This window comes from Esox lucius, chromosome 23, assembly GCF_011004845.1.
Source record: "Esox lucius isolate fEsoLuc1 chromosome 23, fEsoLuc1.pri, whole genome shotgun sequence".
Classification (NCBI taxonomy): Eukaryota; Metazoa; Chordata; class Actinopteri; order Esociformes; family Esocidae; genus Esox; species Esox lucius.
This window is the reverse complement of record NC_047591.1, coordinates 13,231,340-13,250,020: the sequence shown is the minus strand read 5'-3', so window position 1 is coordinate 13,250,020 and position 18,681 is coordinate 13,231,340. Positions and strand designations below refer to the sequence as shown.

Below are 18,681 nucleotides of genomic sequence, written 5' to 3'. Positions count from 1 at the left end.
TTACGATGTGTGACATGCATGTTCTCTTGCTCTCTCAGGTCTCACCTAGACACATCAGGGGAGCTCCGCTACTCCCTGGGCTCCCTGGCTGAGACCCAGTCAGACCACTACCGGTCAGCCAAGGTCATTCGCAGGCCCAGGAGAGGCCGCATGGGGCTCCGCAGGGACGAGAGCAAGGTCAGGGTGGAACTAGCCTCTCTTTGTCTGGTCAGCCCTGGCTGAGGTAAAACCATTAGTAGCAATCGTAGCAGTTCCGGGTCTATTCCGCCGACCTATAAAACAAAGAGATTTCAAACCGCTATGGATTAAGTATTTGAGCCTCATTGTCTTTGACATCCATGGCTGTATGAAGCAACACCCTTAACATTGGCGAGACAGAGGGAACACTTGGAAAGGATGTACAGTAAGTGTGTGATTGGTTTGCGTTGTCTTTGAGGATCATTGTTACAAACTATCACTGTTGCAGAACAGTATTGCAACATAAGTCAGAAAGACTGAAATAAGATGAATTTTAGCATTAATCTAAGAAGTTTGTTTTAAAATATTTGTAGGGACGGTGAAAGTCATGTATTATTGTTTTTGCTAATAAAAAGGAAATCAGTTGTAAATATTTTTGCCAATTATTTAGAAACCCAAATACTGTACTATGCATTATTTGGTGCACAAGGCATTCGCTCTAATTGTTTTTTGCCACTAATTGTAAAAGTGTCAAGACAAAAAGAGGCTTCAATAATTGTGTAGTTTGTCATGCTTGGGCCTAGTTGTGCCACGTGTCATCAAAACCACTCCTTCCATATTAACTATTAAATATCAAGCCCAAAATGGAATGTTTGAAAAATATAATTTGGTTGATTGTCCCATACTGCATCTTTAAGTCACACATACAGCTTTAAATGTCTCTTTACAATATGGGAGTGTGCCAGTTATGTTTTAAGAGGGACACCTCAAGCGTTCTTCCCTTGGTAAGTACACTACTTCTGTCATTTTGAGCCCTCTGCCCTCCCTCTACAGGCCAAGTCACTGGGGGAGCACGAGTGGCGCTCTCAGCAGCTAGGCCTCTTGGGTAGCCACCCGTTTGAAAGTGAGATGTCGGACATGTCGGACATTGACGACGATGACCGGGAGACCATGTTCAGCTCCATGGACCTGCTGTCCCCCGGCGGTCACTCGGACGCCCAGACCTTGGCCATGATGCTGCAGGAGCAGCTGGATGCCATCAACAAGGAGATCCGGTGAGGGTCCCCTATTTCTGCCCTTAGTGGTCATTGCGTCCAGGGAACCGAGGATTTACTAGGGCCAGATTTACAAGATTGGTCAGGTGACAGAACAAACTCCTGCTGCTAGTACAGTCGTTGACATAATTGGTAAAGTCTTAACCCTAACACAGTTGGAAATGAAATAACAGTACAGCATCTAATGGTTTTTGGTTTGTTCAAGATCCACGGTTGGTTAATTGCTTGTGAACATTTATAGCAATTATCTTCTTGTCAGTTAATTAGCCTAACAGCAGTATAAACAAGCCAAGCTTATGTGACGTTCTGAAGTGAATTTGTCTACGGCCTTAATTGCAATTTAGCTTTTTGATTCACAGCTGATGCATCACCAAGGTGATTTGGGTCAAAGTATTTTGTATATGCTAAGTTAGAAAAAAGGTTTTATGATGGCATATATATATGCGGCACTGGGAATTAAATAACCGTCTTACTAGATTTATACTGTATGCCTTTATGATTTATGTGTAGTGTCTTTAATTGAGATGATCTATGGGAGTGTAGTGGAGATTTCCATGAAACCACAAAGGAGCAAGGGATTTTTATAATTCTCAGAATACTGTCTAAATATTTAGTGGCTGAGTATGGGGAGGGGAATAGAATTAAACTGTAATAAAATTCTGTGCCTACTGTGTATTGTGAATGGTGTTTTTAAACAGCAGATGTCTCATGTTATGTTAGCTATGGTAAAGAAAAACAGCCTGGTAATAAAGTGTTTTATAACTCCAATGTATCAAAATGTTTCCTAAATACAGAGAGGAGAAAAAGCACACCTACAAATCTAGGATCAACATTTTTGAAAATAATCCTGCAGCAACTGGAAATCATGAACTATTATGTGAATTATAATAATTTTTAAAAAATTGTCGGGTTTGCTAACAAAGAGAAAAGTTTAAAATGTCAAAGTTGAAGTTCAAATTAAGATCCAACATCTTTAGGCAGGTTTGTGTTTTCCTCATAAATCTTGTTCTAAAGGCAGTATTGTGATTGGTAGCCTTAATGCTGAGGGCAGAGATTATTTCTAAACCAGTTAAAATGTCTACTTCTGTTTAGTGACTCTAGAGTTGTAATCTATGCTCTGGCCATATCTTTGATATTATGCTCTGGCCATATCTCATATAATTCTGCCTTTGGGGGCAGTTCTGCCTCCAGAACATGATTCATTACCAAAAATGCCAACCTCCGCCCTCTTCCCAGTCTGATCCAGGAGGAGAAGGAGTCCACTGAACTACGGGCGGAGGAGATTGAGAACCGTGTAGCCAGCGTCAGCCTGGAAGGTCTCAACCTGGCTCGCATGCACCACCCCGGAGCATCCATAACCGCCTCGGCCACTGCCTCCTCCCTGGCCTCCTCCTCCCCGCCCAGTGGTCACTCGACCCCCAAACTGGACCACCGCAGCACGACAGACATGGAGCGTATGGGCATTATGACCTTGGTATGCTTCTGGGATCAGGGCAGGGTGTGGGTTGGATTGGTGGGAAGGACCGGGTGAAGCGCCTGGGAGAAGAATTTCAGCATGCCATGCCTTTATCTCTTTTGGAGTACTTCACCTGAGCTGCCATTCATTATGCTCTAATGGAGAATAATCTCAATGATGGTGAACTAGTGACCTCAGAAAACCGTGGCCAACATTTCAAAGCAGCTCTGAGAGACAGCACGGCTTGGATTTCCATAACTCAGCCACTTGTAAAAGCATGTATTGGTTTTCTTTCATCTTGATTTAGATGGAGTTCATTTGTTGTCAGTGCTTTGATGGATTGAGTTGCATAATCTATCTGACTGGGGTGCATTGTTTCTTTGTCATAGAGCTTGGCTTGTTCTTCTGTAGTGTAGGATTTGGTGGTCTAAGGTGTTTGTTTACTACATTTGACATTTTGCCACTTTATATTGTCCCATTTAGCGTATTTTTTTTTTCTACATTATGTCAGAATGTTGCACTTCACACACACATGATCTACCTTCACATTCTGACCACCTGGTCACTCCAGAAGTCCCAACACCAACAATTTTCTATTATTTTCCAAATTGTTAAAACCTCCCACAATCCAGCCAGAATGCATTCTCAAAGCATACATGTTGCCAATACCCAGGGGCTTATGAGGAATGAACCTTTGATGTCACTGATCCCTAAAATGAATAGTGGCACTGTAGGTGGTATTGTTTACAAATCACTTAATGTCCCCCATGCATGGTGGTGTAATTAGTAATTGACTGGGCTTGTTACAACCAGGTGGTCTGTAATAAAGAAAAAAAAAAGAAGGCCTTTAGGAGATTCTTTAATATTCCTGATTGATTAGAAATATGTTATTTTCTTTTCCTCCACCCTGCAGCCCAGTGATTTGAGGAAACATAGAAGAAAGGTACAGTATCATTGATATATACTGTTTGTTCATTTTTGAGACATTTCCAATTGGTATTACCTCTCTGTCGATAATAGTTGCGGTCTGGGTATCATTGCTTTGATCGTTTCCTATAAGAAGTGTTCCTATTAGAAAATGTGGTGGAGATTGATGAGGTCTGGGGAAGTGCTATGTTACTATAATAAGAGCCACTAACAGGGGTCTTCACACCTCTTCGTGATCAGATTGCAGCCACTGATGACGACGGCCAGGACAAGGCTACTATCAAGTGTGAGACGTCCCCTCCCCCGACACCCCGGACCGTACGCATGACCCACACACTGCCAGCCTCCTCAAACAACGACGCCCGGGGGTTTGTTACACTTCTAACACACACCACAGCTAGTTCTTCCTCAGGTTGATTTGTAGGAATTGTCGATTACACAAGTTGTATCTACATTGTCTGTATTTGTTCACCCAATTTCATGATATTCAATCATGTGACTTGGAAACACCCCGGTGGGCTCGGGAGAGTTGAAGATCGGGACATGCTTCCTCCGAAACAAGTAATGCGGCTTATTGCCCCGCACTACCTGCTTAGCCAGAAAGTTAGCACCTCAGGGCTAATGCCCAAAAGTAGTGACTAGGGCACAATCTGACAATTCTTCGCCGCCCTTCCCTTCCTCCAACCTAGACTAGGCCAATTCTCGCTGCCCTTTGTGGGCATGGCACGGCCACGTAATGGACATGGGATGCAGTGCTTCCGGCTGCCGGGTCACTTAGAGGGCCGTTATTGTCGACTCTGTGTGTTTTCAGAATTGCTGCCAGTCTGGAAGCAGAAGCCAGTGCCCTGAGCAGTGTAGCCAGCAGTCAGGACTCCATCAACAAGCAGCCCAAGAAGAAAGGCATCAAATCCTCCATCGGACGCCTGTTTGGCAAGAAGGAGAAGACCAGGCTGGCACAGCTGCATGCGCACAGGGAGGCCATTGGGCAGAGCCAAGGTACTGGTCTATTCACAGCTCCTCTCCGCGCTTAAACCGGTTCAAGATTTGGGTTAATGTGTCTGTATTATGTTGTCGCCCAGGGAGTTATTACCTGGCACCTCTATACTCCAACGCCTCAACTGTCCTGTGAGGGAAGTGGATAGGTCTTCTACGCATTTGAAAAAGCCTAAATTTGCCTCAATGCTGTAGTGCTGTATGGAGATTTTTAGCGCGTACTGCTCAGTTGAGTACAATCTCCTTCTCCCTCTCCCGCAGGTGTGTCTGATTCCGACCTGGGCCAGGACATGGCTGTGGGCAAGCTGGGGACTCAGGCTGAGAAGGACCGACGGCTGAAAAAGAAGTACGTTTTCCCACTGCCACCCTCCTGCCTCATACACCTGCCAACGCCTCCTTTAACTCAAAGGGGGAAAACGTTGGCTCCCTTCAGAAGAGAAACGATGCAGGTGTCCGCACACAAATTGTCCTGCATACCAGCAACCAGCTCTATTAACCTACCGCACATTACAATGCTGTGTTATTGGTTTATGATGCACAGGCCTTGTTATGGGCCAGACAGAACCGCCCGCCCCCCCCCAGTGCCTGTCCATAGTCAAGCTGAGTAGAGATCATTATCCTGTTTTCTGACCTTTGACCGTTTGCACAGTGGTTGGTTGGGAATCCCTGTGGGGTTTCATTAGCCCTTTCCCTGTGAGGGAGGCAATTGCCCATGTGGCTCAATAGAGGAAACATCTCCAATACTTTAGTCCACTCTTCTGCAGAGAAGGGATCAATACCTTTTATAAAACCATGGATAAACATGCAGCAGGGACCAACCCCTAACCAAACACACACGTCAAAGTCACTATTGATCTGGTTCGAAGCCTATTCATGTCACACAAAAACACCTACAATTTAGTTTATGGTTTTGTTTTACCAATATACTACCGCTTTCAACAGGCACAAATGGGCGGGGGGTTAGCGTGTGCAAGTCTAATTTCCTTTCAACTGGGCGTGTAGTCTGTCTACCAGTGCCAAATGACTAGTTCGTTGTGTACACGAGCATTGACTTGTCCTAAAAAATAATAATAATAATCACACCCCTACAGATGATCAGTAGAAGGTATTGGGTTTATGACAAATGTGTTGGGAGTTTTTTTTTTTGCGTTGGATTCTCCGGTTTTCCAGGAACTGGATCGCCTTGCATCTTGACGCCCTCGTCCAGTGCATGCTGTTGAACTGCCTGAATTTCCATTTTCAGCCTGGTCAATATCGTGATCGTTCTTTGAGTCATTGCTGTTTTGTGTGCGTGAGTGTCTGACATCCGGCTGTTTTTTTTTTTTTGGTTTTTTTTCCTGTGAAGAATGTGAACAATGCATTGGAGGTGTCTTGCCCCATTCTGAGTGCATTATCTCTGCACTGCCTGCACGCGATGCGGCGAGAGCTGCATCGACCAAAGAGAAGAAGAAAGTGGCCTTTCTTTTGCTAACCTAATCTACTCTTTGACTTGTCATTTTACAGTCATTATTCTGTTCCGACATCAGTCTTGTCACGTATTTACTTGACACTTGTTCTCTATTCCGCAGCGTGCGTGTGCGCGTGCGCGGTGTGAATGTGCACATCCGTGTGTGCATTTTTGATTTGTGCGTGTGCATGCGTGTCTGTGCATTCCTATGTGTTTTTTTGGGGGGGGGTAGGGGCGGAGTGCGGTGCTGTTAACTCATTAACATTTGTGCACTTCTTGTCTCCCGTCACTTTCTCACCCCTCCCTCTCCCCTACTCTTCCTCCCTCTCATCATATGACTAAAGGAGCGGGTAAGTTGTGACGCTGTGACGCCTGGACATCTCCATTGTCGGCCCTGTGCCCTGTCTGTCCGCCTCTCTTGTCCGTCAGTCTGCCCCCTTCCCGACGGCCGGTGCCAAAGCAGATGCCACCGTCCTCTATGGCTGTTAATGACCCCCTTGCTTTCTTTCTTTCTTACTTTGGTTCGTTCTTTTGTTCTCTATCTTCACATTTACCGTATAAACTGTTTCTCCCTCAGAGTGCAGTGGCGGCTGCATCCTTGGCTGGATAAAGAATGTGTGCCATCAGTCATCAGTGGAGTTGATTTTTTACTCCTGGACTGTCCAACACCCCCCCCCCCCCCCCCCCCCCTCCACTTGTGTCTTTACTGTATATATATGTGAGAAATAACCGGTTCTGATACCGGGTTATGGGGTGTCAAAATCTGGTTGTCTTTTCTTTGTCATAACTGTTTCCTTCCCTTCCCAGCTATGTTCAGTGAATGTATAGATCATGACAAAGACCCTGACCTGAACATAATGTTGTGTTGAATGGCGAAAAAAACATTCGTATGCCGATGGATTCCGATGACGTCCCATGTCGGTCAGGGCAGGCTCTGTGTGCCGTATTCAAGTGCCCTTTCGTTGAACTGAGGCCTTCGGACGTAGTTCCGTTCATAATGTGTCACGTGCTTTCTCCTCGGTACGCTTCATGTTGACCCCTCTCTCGTTGGAAGGACTAGTTTCCGCCTCTCATGAATAAGGATGTTCTCTGTGTAGAACATGTGTGCTCATGTTCTCCGTGTGTGTACATGCCAGTGTGAGTGTACTTGTCAGCACAACGGGCTCCTTTTTCAGATTCTTCGATGTGTTGACAAGCTCAACTCAGATAATATATACCCTCTTCAGGAAGAGAGAGTCCACACTTGGATGTCTCTGGAGTTGAGCCTTTCTGGTTCTGTTCTGCACTGTATGCCCTTCAACCATCCAACCCACAACTGCATTAATTAGCAGTGTGCATACAGCGGTAAAACGGACACACAAGCATCCAAAATATACACTGTTCATCAGTTCTCTGTCCTGCACTTGGTCTAACAGAATTGGCGTCACAGGAATCAGCATATAAGAAATTGCCCGTGGCGTGAGGAAGTAAAGAGAACATCTATCTGCTTTCCTCTGCTCTCTCACGATAAGGTGCAATTTTCTTTGAGTTGAGTGGGGCAGCGGGAGTGCTTAGCACAGCTCTCAAAGTGGGGCTCGGCATGAGTAACTCAATTTCACTCAGGCCATCTTAGTTCTCCTATTGAACCTTTCCACTGCCACACAAAAGTATGCCACTCACAAAAAATAAAACTGCCCAAATGTCACCAAATGTAAATAAAGATCCCTATAAATATCCCAGCAACAGATAACCAAAAAAAAAACGACATTCACCCTTTGAATGGCTAGGTTTTTCAAAGGCTAAATTTATCAGTCAAAAAATACAATAAAAACACTCTCTGTAGTTAGTCTCTCACTAGAAATCATATAGTCAAAGCTGCATCGCAGAGACAGAGATAGTATTTATTCAGATTAACAGCTCAAAGTCAGGCTTCGGTGAGCAACCCAGCAGTCCCTTAAAGGTGTGCCACTGGACCAAATCATAAGTTGGAGAGCCAGAGAGGGAGGCATAAGCATGGAGAGACATGGGCAGACAGCGGTAGAAGCAAAGAGATGGGCAGAGAGAGGCAGGCAGCCAAGAGAGACATGGGTGGAGATGGAGGCAGGGAAAGGGGCAGAAGCAAAGCGAGACATGGGTGGAGTTGGAGGCAGGGAAAGGGGCAGAAGCTGAGAGAGACATGGGTGGAGATGGAGGCAGGGAAAGGGGCAGAAGCAGAGAGAGACATGGGTGGAGATGGAGGCAGGGAAAGGGGCAGAAGCAGAGAGAGACATGGGTGGAGATGGAGGCAGAGAAAGGGGCAGAAGCAGAGAGAGACATGGGTGGAGATGGAGGCAGGGAAAGGGGCAGAAGCAGAGAGAGACATGGGTGGAGATGGAGGCAGGGAAAGGGGCAGAAGCAGAGAGAGACATGGGTGGAGATGGAGGCAGGGAAAGGGGCAGAAGCAGAGAGAGACATGGGTGGAGATGGAGGCAGGGAAAGGGGCAGAAGCAGAGAGAGACATGGGTGGAGATGGAGGCAGGGAAAGGGGCAGAAGCAGAGAGAGACATGGGTGGAGATGGAGGCAGGGAAAGGGGCAGAAGCAGATAGAGATTTGGAGCGATACGTGGACGGGAGAGATTGGGGAAGAGGCAGCGATCGAGAGAGCACCCCTTTCACAGACAGTGTGTGTGAAGATGAATGGATGATAAGGCTTTGCCCTTTTGGAAATCTCTGGCTTGGAAAGATAAACCATGTGGTACTGTGCAGTATACACACCCACACAGACTCTCCTTGCATTACTAGTGCCTTGTGCGCGCGCATCTATATGCGTGCATTTCAGTGAGTGTGCGGTGCATTAATCCCACATCTCTGCTCCTGTCCTCAGACATGAGCTGTTGGAAGAGGCGAGGAAAAGGGGCTTACCTTTCGCCCAATGGGATGGGCCTACGGTGGTGGCCTGGCTGGAGGTAGGCACTACACTGCCCTGGCCTCATCCTCTGGGATATACACGACCCCCCAGTCAGTAATATTCTCCACCTACGTGGTGGTTTAGTCCTCCATCATTCACATTCGGCAGTCACATGACACACAAAAGCCCCTTTCATATTTTACCATTGACTATTCTTGTAGGGAATTGCTGTGGACCGCTGAGTGCCCAAGGTCAGCAGTAGGACACTACGTTTAAAATGCCTGCGATATTGACAGAGATATGTTTTTCTGGGTGACATAAATATTGACTTGTTGTCATCAAGCTGTCCTCTAAAATCAAGTTTCTACCTTTCAACCCACCAGGCAGTTAGAAACAGTACAGGAATCTACATCATCCAGATATTTTGACCACATCTTTATTTGTGTACCAGAAATCTGATTAAGATCAGTATTCTCACCCATAGGACATGGTGATCATTAAAAACGTGTCGCTTTGCATCCTGAATGCTGATTGCCTGATAGCCATGGTACAGTATATGTAAAGATTAAGGCATGAGAGGTAACCAGGCACTCTGCAATGCGTTGTGCCTACAAACAGCTCTTAGATGTGGTATATTGGCCATATACCACAAACCCTGAGATGTCTTATTGCATTTATGAACCGGTAACCAGTGCAATTAGAGCATTAACAAGTAATGTTATGTCATATCCATGGTGTATGCTCATATGCCATGGCTATCAGCCAATCAGCATTCATGTTTTGAACCACCCGGTTTATGAGAAACCATGTACCATGGGTATGACATCACATCACTTTAACTGCATTGGTAACCATTTTATAATCGCAATAAGGCATCTCTAGGTTTTGTGGTATTTTGCCAATATGCCATGGATAAGTGGTGTCCAGGCACTGAAAAGCATGCGCACATCATAAAACTGACAACTGCAAAATCCTCAAGGATAGAAATGAAAGAGATGAGGCAAGGGGAATAGCAAATAAGTCTGGCAGTACCACAGATTGGCAAACATACAGTACATTTCAAAATGACATAACCACATTTAACAAATAGAAGAAATAAACTACACCATGTAACAAAAATGTATGATGAAAAAAGAATGACAAACATTTCTGGAGTAACTTAAATTGAATTCTAGGCAAAGAGGCTAACACAGCTCAATTCTTTCAATGAGGCAGATGGCTTGTTCATATCAAAACCATTTTATATTGCCAACATGTTTTTTTTGTTGGCATGATAAAAAAAATAAAACGTATGCAAAACATGCCAACAACAAAAGCTAAGCCTTCATATTAATGCATAATGTACCAAAAAATGTATGATAATCATTGTAATTCTGCAAACTTTTTGTAAGCAATGAAAAATGATTATTACTGATTATTACAAATGGAAGGTCAATTGTTTAGTTTGATAGTGGAATAAATTGCAATTCTGCTGCTGGATTTAACACAGGTATATTTTATATCAAGTTAAAATGGTCTACAGCCTATTGTACCATCAAATATGTTGAAAGTCATGAACAGAAATTATCTTTTTGGTTTTGCGTTAATTTTAGCGGAAAGGTTAAGGGTAGGTTTAAGATCTGAGCTACAATGCAGCTAAGTTGCAAAGGAATTTTATTAGGAAATGATTCCGCCTCTAGCTGGCTTTACAATCTATACTGTTCAGCATATATTCTCAAATTCATGGTCTGGCATTAACCCTATTGGACCAGCATTGGGCTGAACCTTATAATAATGGGCCATGTTGGAATGTAACCTAGCTGGAAACCTCAGAGACCTGTTGGTGAAGGTTTACTTTGTGATTTACTGTGACATGTTCTCCCCAACACGTCTTTGTCCTGTTACATCCATTTTAATTGGGCTTGATTATAACTGCTTGACATTACACCTCAAAAGCAATTGAGTGACATTATCAATTTGCTATTGGTGTTAAGTAAATGCTAGCATTGGCCTTTTGTGAGTCATCAGCGTTTTTCCAATGTAAATATCCTGTTATTTCCACATCGCCCCGCCTCCTGCCCTGTCCCCTGGCTCCTGTGTCAGCTGTGGCTGGGAATGCCCGCGTGGTACGTGGCAGCGTGTCGTGCCAACGTCAAGAGTGGTGCCATCATGTCTGCCCTGTCGGACACAGAGATCCAGAGGGAGATCGGCATCAGCAACCCCCTCCACCGCCTCAAACTACGACTGGCCATCCAGGAGATGGTCTCTCTCACCAGCCCCTCCGCCCCGCCAACCTCCAGAACCGTGAGTATCCATTGACACACACACACACACACACACACACGCACACTGATGAAGACACTTAAAGCTATTAGAACTAGTTTGCATTGTAACATGCATTGTAACATGCATTGTAACATACAAAACTAAATGTCTACTGCGTCATAGAACCGTAGCTGTATACCGCGTGTGATTGGTGTCTGTTACTGAATATCACAGCGATTGGAGGCCAGTGTTATCACGCTTGTCCATTACTATTTAGTGTGTGTTGGCTCATCTACTTGACTGGGTATTGCAGCTGTTACTCTGACTTACCTTGCCAGCAGCTATTTTATATCTCAGTTTTCCGCAGCTACATGTAATTACATGCAGCCTCTGAAGAGCCAGTAGAGTTTGGTGATACAAACGGTTCAGTCTATGTGGCATTAACCTATACACCGCATTCACACACTGTTGGACTGGAACACATTTACCTGTGTTCCTTCTTTATAATGTCCAACAGCAATTATTAATTATGACCTGCATTCGCATGACTTTTGTTGAGCTGGGAAATTGTAACCAAATCTTTTTGCTTGTAATCTTTAAGCGGTCGTAAAATTACAGACGCTTGTCCCTTTAAATGAGTTTAAAGCTGTTAGTCAACGGCTTGCAAATAGAATGCTATGGTAGGATACACACACACACACACACACACACACAACTTGCACATTTCCCACTTAAACTGCTCATGAATCTTTCATCAGTGTGCACTGCACTCTGGGAATGTGACTCTTTAGTTTGCTTTCTGCCCTGTTGTCCCCTGCTGTGACGGGTGGTCCAGTCCCCACCCCTCTGAACTACTTCAAGTTTACACTAAAGGTTAATCAACCCTGTAAATGTAGGGGAAGTGTCTTAACAAGTAGAAAGTGACTTCTGACACAGTGACATTATTTACAATATAGAGCCAACCTAAACCACACGGTGTTCCCAGTACAGCTTAGCTTGGCCCTGTAGTTTGAAAACAAACATGCAAGAGCAGCCTCTTAGCTCACTTTCTTTAATAGATATTGACTCACAATACAGTGATTGTAGTTGTCATCCCCTCAAGGGTTCTTATCTAGGTCATGACAGCTTTATCCAGCAGGGTTTCAGAGCACAACAATCAGGACAGCTAGAATGAGGATCAACAGCAGATTAGACAGGGTTAGAAACTGTGTGCTGCACTAAAGTATATGAAACCAGACTGAGGAGGATATGCAAGGTTGTATTTGTGCACTAATCCACTATTGCAGTAGCTTATGGTGAAGTAGTCTTTTCATGCATGGTGAACTGTGTTCCTTTGTCCGTTTGTGTGTTGCACCTGTGTAGATGGTCTGTTGCTGTGCTGTTCCGTGCTTGTCTCCACACTTAGAAAATTGCACCTAACCAACGATACATGATCGCAAGGCATCACACACACTTAATGTCCTCCTTCGGGATGGAGTAATCTGATCCCATCTCTGTGGTTAAGTGTGGCTTCAACCTCAAGCATGCTTGTGTACTCTGTGTGGCCTTTGCCTCAGAGGGGCGGGGCCTGCTCATCATCTGATCATGATGCTGTAACACAATTCGCTTACAGTGGTGCTGCTCTTCTTCTTTAACACTGCTTGCCCCTCCTGGACTACTACTTCCGCTACCGTCTTCTCTTGGGCCTCGCCCTCCTAGCCGTCAGGCAATGTATGGGTGACCCACGAGGAAATGGAGACACTTGCTGCACCCTCCTCCAAAACGGTTAGTCCTGTATTCTCTTGTTCTCACTCCCTCACCCAGTTCCACTTTTCCTTGCTCTCACGCTTCTGTTGACAGGCGGTTTTACTGGGTCCTGTGACTGCAGCTGGCTTTGCTTGGTTCCATGAACCGAGTAAAACGGCAACAGTCTGTAGTCCGCACATGTCCAGTAAATGTGTCTGTAGTCACGGAACTGATGACCTGTAGTCATGGAAACCAGTAATACAACAAGAAGCTGTATTCACGTAACTGAGCACAACAACCTGTAATCAAGGAACACAGTAGTTCCATGACTACAGGTTGTTTCTTAAGGGTGCAGAGTAAAACAACAACAATCTGTAGACACAGAACCCATTAAAATAACAAGCACCTGTTGTCATGGAATCTAGTAATGCAATAAGAACCTGTACTCACGGACCCGACTACAACATCCTGTAGTCATGGAAGCCATTAAATACAACCTGTAGCCAAAGGACCCGGTTCCCTGACTACAGTTGTTCTACCGTGTTCTACCTGAAGATTTTGTACTGGGTCCTGTGACCACAGGTTGTTTTACTGGGTCCTGTGACCACAGGTTGTTTTACTGGGTCATGTGACCACAGGTTGTTTTACTGGGTCATGTGACCACAGGTTGTTTTACCATGAGGACCGTCAATAGTGCACTTGGTTAATGGATAATGTAGTTAGACACCCTGTGCTGCTTTAGAGGCTTGATTGTCTGTTAGAAAATGATTTTTAATTGGACCAGCTGGAGCCCTAGGGTTTTCTAGTGTTGTATCATTAGTCAGTGCAGATACCGTTCATGTCAATCAGTTAGACACCGACAGCTATGTACTATATTATGATTCAAGACTAGATTGTATCTCTTTGAGCTTGAACTTAAAAGGTTGTCTTTGTTCTTTAGTTCTCCCTGTCTGCCTCAAATACAGCCTGCGTGTCAGGTACAATGAGGCGAACCGCCAACTCATTTGCACAGAGGGTGAACTGTGATTGGCATGGAAAACAGGCACTCATCTGTGCCAGCCGTTATGTGCAAATGGAGCTGGATTGGCCTAATGTGGCGTTAGCACCCATCTCCAAATCAATGTAATCTATCATCAGCCCAGGCCAGGACTAAGTGGATAACTGTGATCCCAGGGGGCCAACTCAGTTCTCAAGCAAAAGGGAATGAAATTATTCTCCCTTTTTAAATTGCCATTTAAATCTTACAAGCCATTTTCTCTACCTTGAATAGTGAGTTCTCATACATATTTAAATGGTGCTCTGCTATTAGTTAGAACTGGGAATAGTTTGCATGATTTGCTACGAAATGTATGTGAGGGACAACTTCTCTGTATGTCCTGATTAGGCCTTTTCTCTGCCATTAGCCTTCAATGCTAGAGTAAAGGCTGTTGTGCTCCAGTGACCTGTTGCTATTAGCTTCTCATGTTTATTCCTACGGTTTACTTTTCATACTTGGCGATCCACAGAGGACCGGGGAGTCTGAGGAGGGAAGCTGGGCACAGGTAACTGATTTGTTTTCTCTCTTCATGGATTAAATCACATAATATGCACATTGGATTAAAACAACAGAAATTGGGCTGGATTATTTTGTCACGCTAGTTTACTGCAGTTCATACACCAATGTTGGTTTCCAGAAAAACATTGTCCACTTCAATGAAATGTGGCATACAGACGAACAATTGGCTAAAGTACTTCTTTGTCATTATTCTGTCAGACTCTAGCCTATGGTGACATGAACCATGAATGGATAGGGAATGAGTGGCTGCCCAGTCTAGGACTACCTCAGTACCGCAGCTACTTCATGGAGTGCCTGGTGGATGCCCGCATGCTGGACCACCTCACGAAGAAGGACCTCAGGGTGCATCTCAAAATGGTGGACAGCTTTCACAGGTACACTAGCTTCATCTACCCCTCCCTGTAGTTTTACTTCCATTTCGTGGAGACAAATGCAGAATATAATTGTGTGCCTTTCTTATAACTGCTCTACTGATGTTCCCATGACTTAAGGACAAGTTTGCAGTATGGCATTATGGGACTCAAGAAGCTCAACTATGACAGGAAAGAGCTGGAGAGACGCCGAGAGCAAAGCCAGCATGAAATGAGAGGTACTTAAAGACCATTCAAGGGCCTATAAAAAAAGACCTATAAGCCATCTGTCATATATGTAAATACAGTGCCTTAGCAATACGCTAAGGCAAACAATACTTCAGGAAGCACACATCAATATGTATTGCTTAATGTTGTGCGGCATTGCCATCCAGAGTTGTCTGGAACTGTAATGCCGTCTCTGTGTACTCCAGATGTGCTGGTCTGGAGCAACGAGCGGGTGATCCGCTGGGTTCAGAGCATCGGCCTGAGGGACTACGCCAACACCCTGCTGGAGAGTGGTGTGCACGGGGCCCTGGTTGCCCTTGACGACAACTTCGACTACAGCAGCCTGGCGCTACTCCTCCAGATTCCCAACCAAAGTACTCAGGTCAGACATCCCTGGCCCTTAGTCACACTAGCACCCTGTATGCAATACACAATGTCCTGGCACAACCACACCAGAAGAGGGAGACAAGGAGGACTCATTGAAATTCCACCCAGAATACCTTTGATGCCCCAGTGCCTAAAGGCTCAGACCAGTGGGACACCAGCTAGCTATATAACTTCACCACAGTCACAATGGAAATGTCTTGCTCTCTTCACTCCTCAATCCCCCCCCAGATGGAAAGCACCTTAGTATCAAAATGACTAAGAAGTCGGGCAAACTAAAATGTTTCAACATGTCTTCCTTCTGAAATAGAACCACTATTGTCTTTCCTCTCCCTAGGCACGTCAGATTCTGGAGAGGGAGTATAATAACCTGCTGGCACTGGGCACTGAGAGACGGCTGGATGAGGTGAGCGGCACCTGTTACTCACACAGCAAGCCCTCCTGTTACCATGGGTAATTGGCCCAGAAAAACAGAAAAGCTGACAGACAGAATGCAATGTATAGATTGTCCACTCTGTTTTCACCATTTCTCTGCAGTTCAGACCTGTCCTCAGTTTTCCACCCAACACTGATTTATCTTACATATTGTCTTACTCGGCCGGCTGTTACCAGAGTCACCAGACTGTTTTACTGGGTTCCCGTGATGTTTTGATTTAGATCAGATCCCTGACTACAGTCACCTTTGTTTGACCACCATCTACCCTACCGCATACAGTCATCAAGGATGAGCTGTCCCAGACCAGTTCATCTGGGGTTAAGGAAAATCCCATCACCTGTAAAGTCAGTCTCTAGCCTGTGTTTGCTTGTCTGTCCGTCAGTATGAAGATAAGGACCTACGGGGCCCGTCGTGGAGGAGGCAGTTCCCCCCGCGGGATGTCCATGGGATCAGTATGATGCCCGGCTCCGCAGAGACTCTCCCTGCTGGCTTCCGGGTCACCACGGGTTCACACTCCCGTAGACTGCCCCCCGAGGGTGAGTGGCCCCAGAGACCCCCCCGCTGGTCCTTTGCATAGGCAAGACCCCCTGAAAGGAAACATTTAGACAAGAAGCTACAGTGTAGCACGGTTACACGTGAGAGATGGGAATGAACGGGCATTAACAGTCAAATGACAGTTACCATTGCAAGTTGGTAGCTGCCACACGATCATTCAACAGTAGAACAGGGGAAGACTTCTAAAAGACAGTTTTCCTGATTGAACTGACTGTGTATACGTTCTTTGGGGTTTGTTTTATGAGGCGGGGTCTCCATGCCCCCCTGTGCACTTGGTGGAGCTCTATATCCTCTTTCTCTCTTCTTTGTGTGTGTGTGCACGTGTGTGCGTGTGTTTGTCGGGGTGTCACCATCGAAGCGAGGAGCTCACTACCACACAAAGAAAACTATGTGAAGAGAGGACATTTGGCCAGTCCCAACTTAGGAGATATGTTTTATCAGAGTTAGGGTTAAGTTATAGTATTATACATTAACTGTCTGGTTTAGGATTAGGTTTATATGTTGGGATTGAGTTTAGGGTTAGATTCAGTGTAAGGGGTTATGTTATTTATTTATTTTTGATGGTACTAAATTGCAGGTTCGTGTGTGTGTGCGCGCGTGTGTGTGTGTGTGGGAGATGTGTAGCTGACTGTATCTCTATTTCCTCTACTCTGGGACTGCTGCTCTGTGTGCAGTGCTCTATGAGGCGCTGGATGACAGTCCTGACGACATGTATTTGGACTGGTTTCAAGGTCAGATATACTGGAGTCACACCGTGTGGCTTCCTGTTGGCCTGTGCGGCTTTACATCCCCTAAACCCCTTGGTTACTGCCACCCCCCCCCCCCCCCCCCCCCCCCGCCCTCCCCACTGTCCTCTCTCACGTCTCTCTCTCTTTCTGTTTTTCTCTCTGTCCCTGACGCCTTGTGTTTGTCGAGGTTCTAGTTACTTTGATACAGCAGACATTGTCAATTGAGTAACTGTCACTCAGGTTATTTGGTACCTCTACTGCTGCTCCCTTGAAGTTCATAATATGATTCCCATAGAGGGATGGAGGCTATGTTTATCAGGAACTAGCTCAACTATGTAAGTTCCCCTGTATCAAGAGGTTTACATAGGACAAGATTATTTATGGATAGCGTGGATGTAGTTTGAACTGGCAGTCTGTGTCGTTCCTCGTCCTGTTGTTAAAAGAGGGCGCTGGTCTAAATCTTTATTCTCCAAGGAGACGGGAGGTATATTGAAACCTGTGTCTGGTCATGGTCCTGTGAGTTACGACAAATTCTGGAACTTTGGTGTGGAAGTACAGACACAATTTCTGATCATCTGTTAGCTTCTGGCTGACATCTTCTGGCAGGTTTTGACCAGAGTTCTCCTCTAACATTTTGTCCTCAGTGTAATTGGACATCCTAAATCTATGGTGACGGTGAAAACATTAACAGACTTGTTCCTGTACAAGGTGGGATTCAAAATGGGCCCCTGCACTCCTCCTCTGAGAGTGTGCCACGCCGTGTGCCTTTGTGATCTGGGTGACATTTTGACTAACCCTGTTCCTATGTTTAGTGTGTGTGTGTGTGTGTGTGTGTAGTGTTACGTGTGTGTGTGTGTGTGTGGCGTGTTTTTCCACAGTATGGTGTACTGTACTCCTTACCCTTATCAACTGGTTTAGACATTTTTGTTTGTCTCTCATTTGTTTGTCCCTCTCATGTCCCTCTCACAGTGGGCAATGGGAGCTGATCCTGTGTCAGTTGTTATGGGCATAAAGTAAGTAGGATAGCATTCTCTACTGACCCTGGGCCCACTCTGGGTTTTGACGCTGATGGGCTTACTGATGTCTCTCTGTCTCCCCCTGCAGTTGGCCCCTCAGCAGTGCAGCGTCTGGACAGCTCTACAGTGAGGACCTACTCCTGCTGAGGGAGCAGAGAGAGTGTAAGCTGTAAGTCACACACATACACTGTCGCAGTGCAAAAACCCACACGCAAACTCTCCCTATCTCACGCATCTGCCGGTCTGCTCCGGAGCAACATATGACTGTGAACGGGGTGAAAGGGTCACTTGCCTTTCCAGATAACCGTGTTTGCTGGGAGAGGCGAATCCCTCCTCTAGTGCAGGCAGCCATGATTAGACGATTGAAGTCAGGGACAGCAGCGGGAGGCAGGCTCACTCTGATGTCGCCGCTTTAATCTCTGTCCGGCGCAGATGACTGCTACAGTGGCCTGCGCGCCTGAATGCCAAGAATAGAGTGACGACAGGTAGTTACATGACTCTGTCTCCAATGACTAAGGGCTACACTGTCAGGAAGGATC

General features: G+C 45.6%; 2 protein-coding genes across 5 annotated transcripts in view; one reads left to right on the top strand and one right to left on the bottom strand.

Annotated features, from left to right (window-relative positions):
- Positions 1-18,681, top strand: part of ppfia2 (PTPRF interacting protein alpha 2) — a 148,900-nt gene that overhangs the window by 128,721 nt on the left and 1,498 nt on the right. For 2 of the 4 annotated variants that reach the window (XM_013140203.4, XM_020042764.3), the window contains 17 exons: positions 39-177; positions 1,012-1,232; positions 2,469-2,706; positions 3,602-3,631; positions 3,856-3,983; positions 4,427-4,611; positions 4,870-4,954; positions 8,898-8,979; positions 11,004-11,204; positions 12,864-12,929; positions 14,396-14,431; positions 14,644-14,819; positions 14,937-15,034; positions 15,230-15,405; positions 15,745-15,813; positions 16,226-16,379; positions 18,231-18,311. In XM_013140203.4, coding sequence (XP_012995657.1) covers positions 39-177; positions 1,012-1,232; positions 2,469-2,706; positions 3,602-3,631; positions 3,856-3,983; positions 4,427-4,611; positions 4,870-4,954; positions 8,898-8,979; positions 11,004-11,204; positions 12,864-12,929; positions 14,396-14,431; positions 14,644-14,819; positions 14,937-15,034; positions 15,230-15,405; positions 15,745-15,813; positions 16,226-16,379; positions 18,231-18,289 — 2,143 coding nt within the window. In that variant the 3' untranslated portion in view covers positions 18,290-18,311. Of the gene's footprint in view, positions 1-38; positions 178-1,011; positions 1,233-2,468; positions 2,707-3,601; positions 3,632-3,855; positions 3,984-4,426; positions 4,612-4,869; positions 4,955-6,399; positions 6,406-8,897; positions 8,980-11,003; positions 11,205-12,863; positions 12,930-14,395; positions 14,432-14,643; positions 14,820-14,936; positions 15,035-15,229; positions 15,406-15,744; positions 15,814-16,225; positions 16,380-17,072; positions 17,130-18,230; positions 18,312-18,681 lie in introns of all 4 variants that reach the window. The other 2 variants (XM_020042762.3, XM_020042763.3) reach the window with 2 other exon arrangements.
- acss3 (acyl-CoA synthetase short chain family member 3) overlaps positions 18,515-18,681 on the bottom strand; it is a 43,387-nt gene continuing 43,220 nt past the window's right edge. Inside the window, exon 17 of the transcript XR_002195987.3 lies at positions 18,515-18,599. The gene's annotated coding sequence lies outside the window, so the exon portion shown is untranslated. The remainder of the gene's footprint in view (positions 18,600-18,681) is intronic.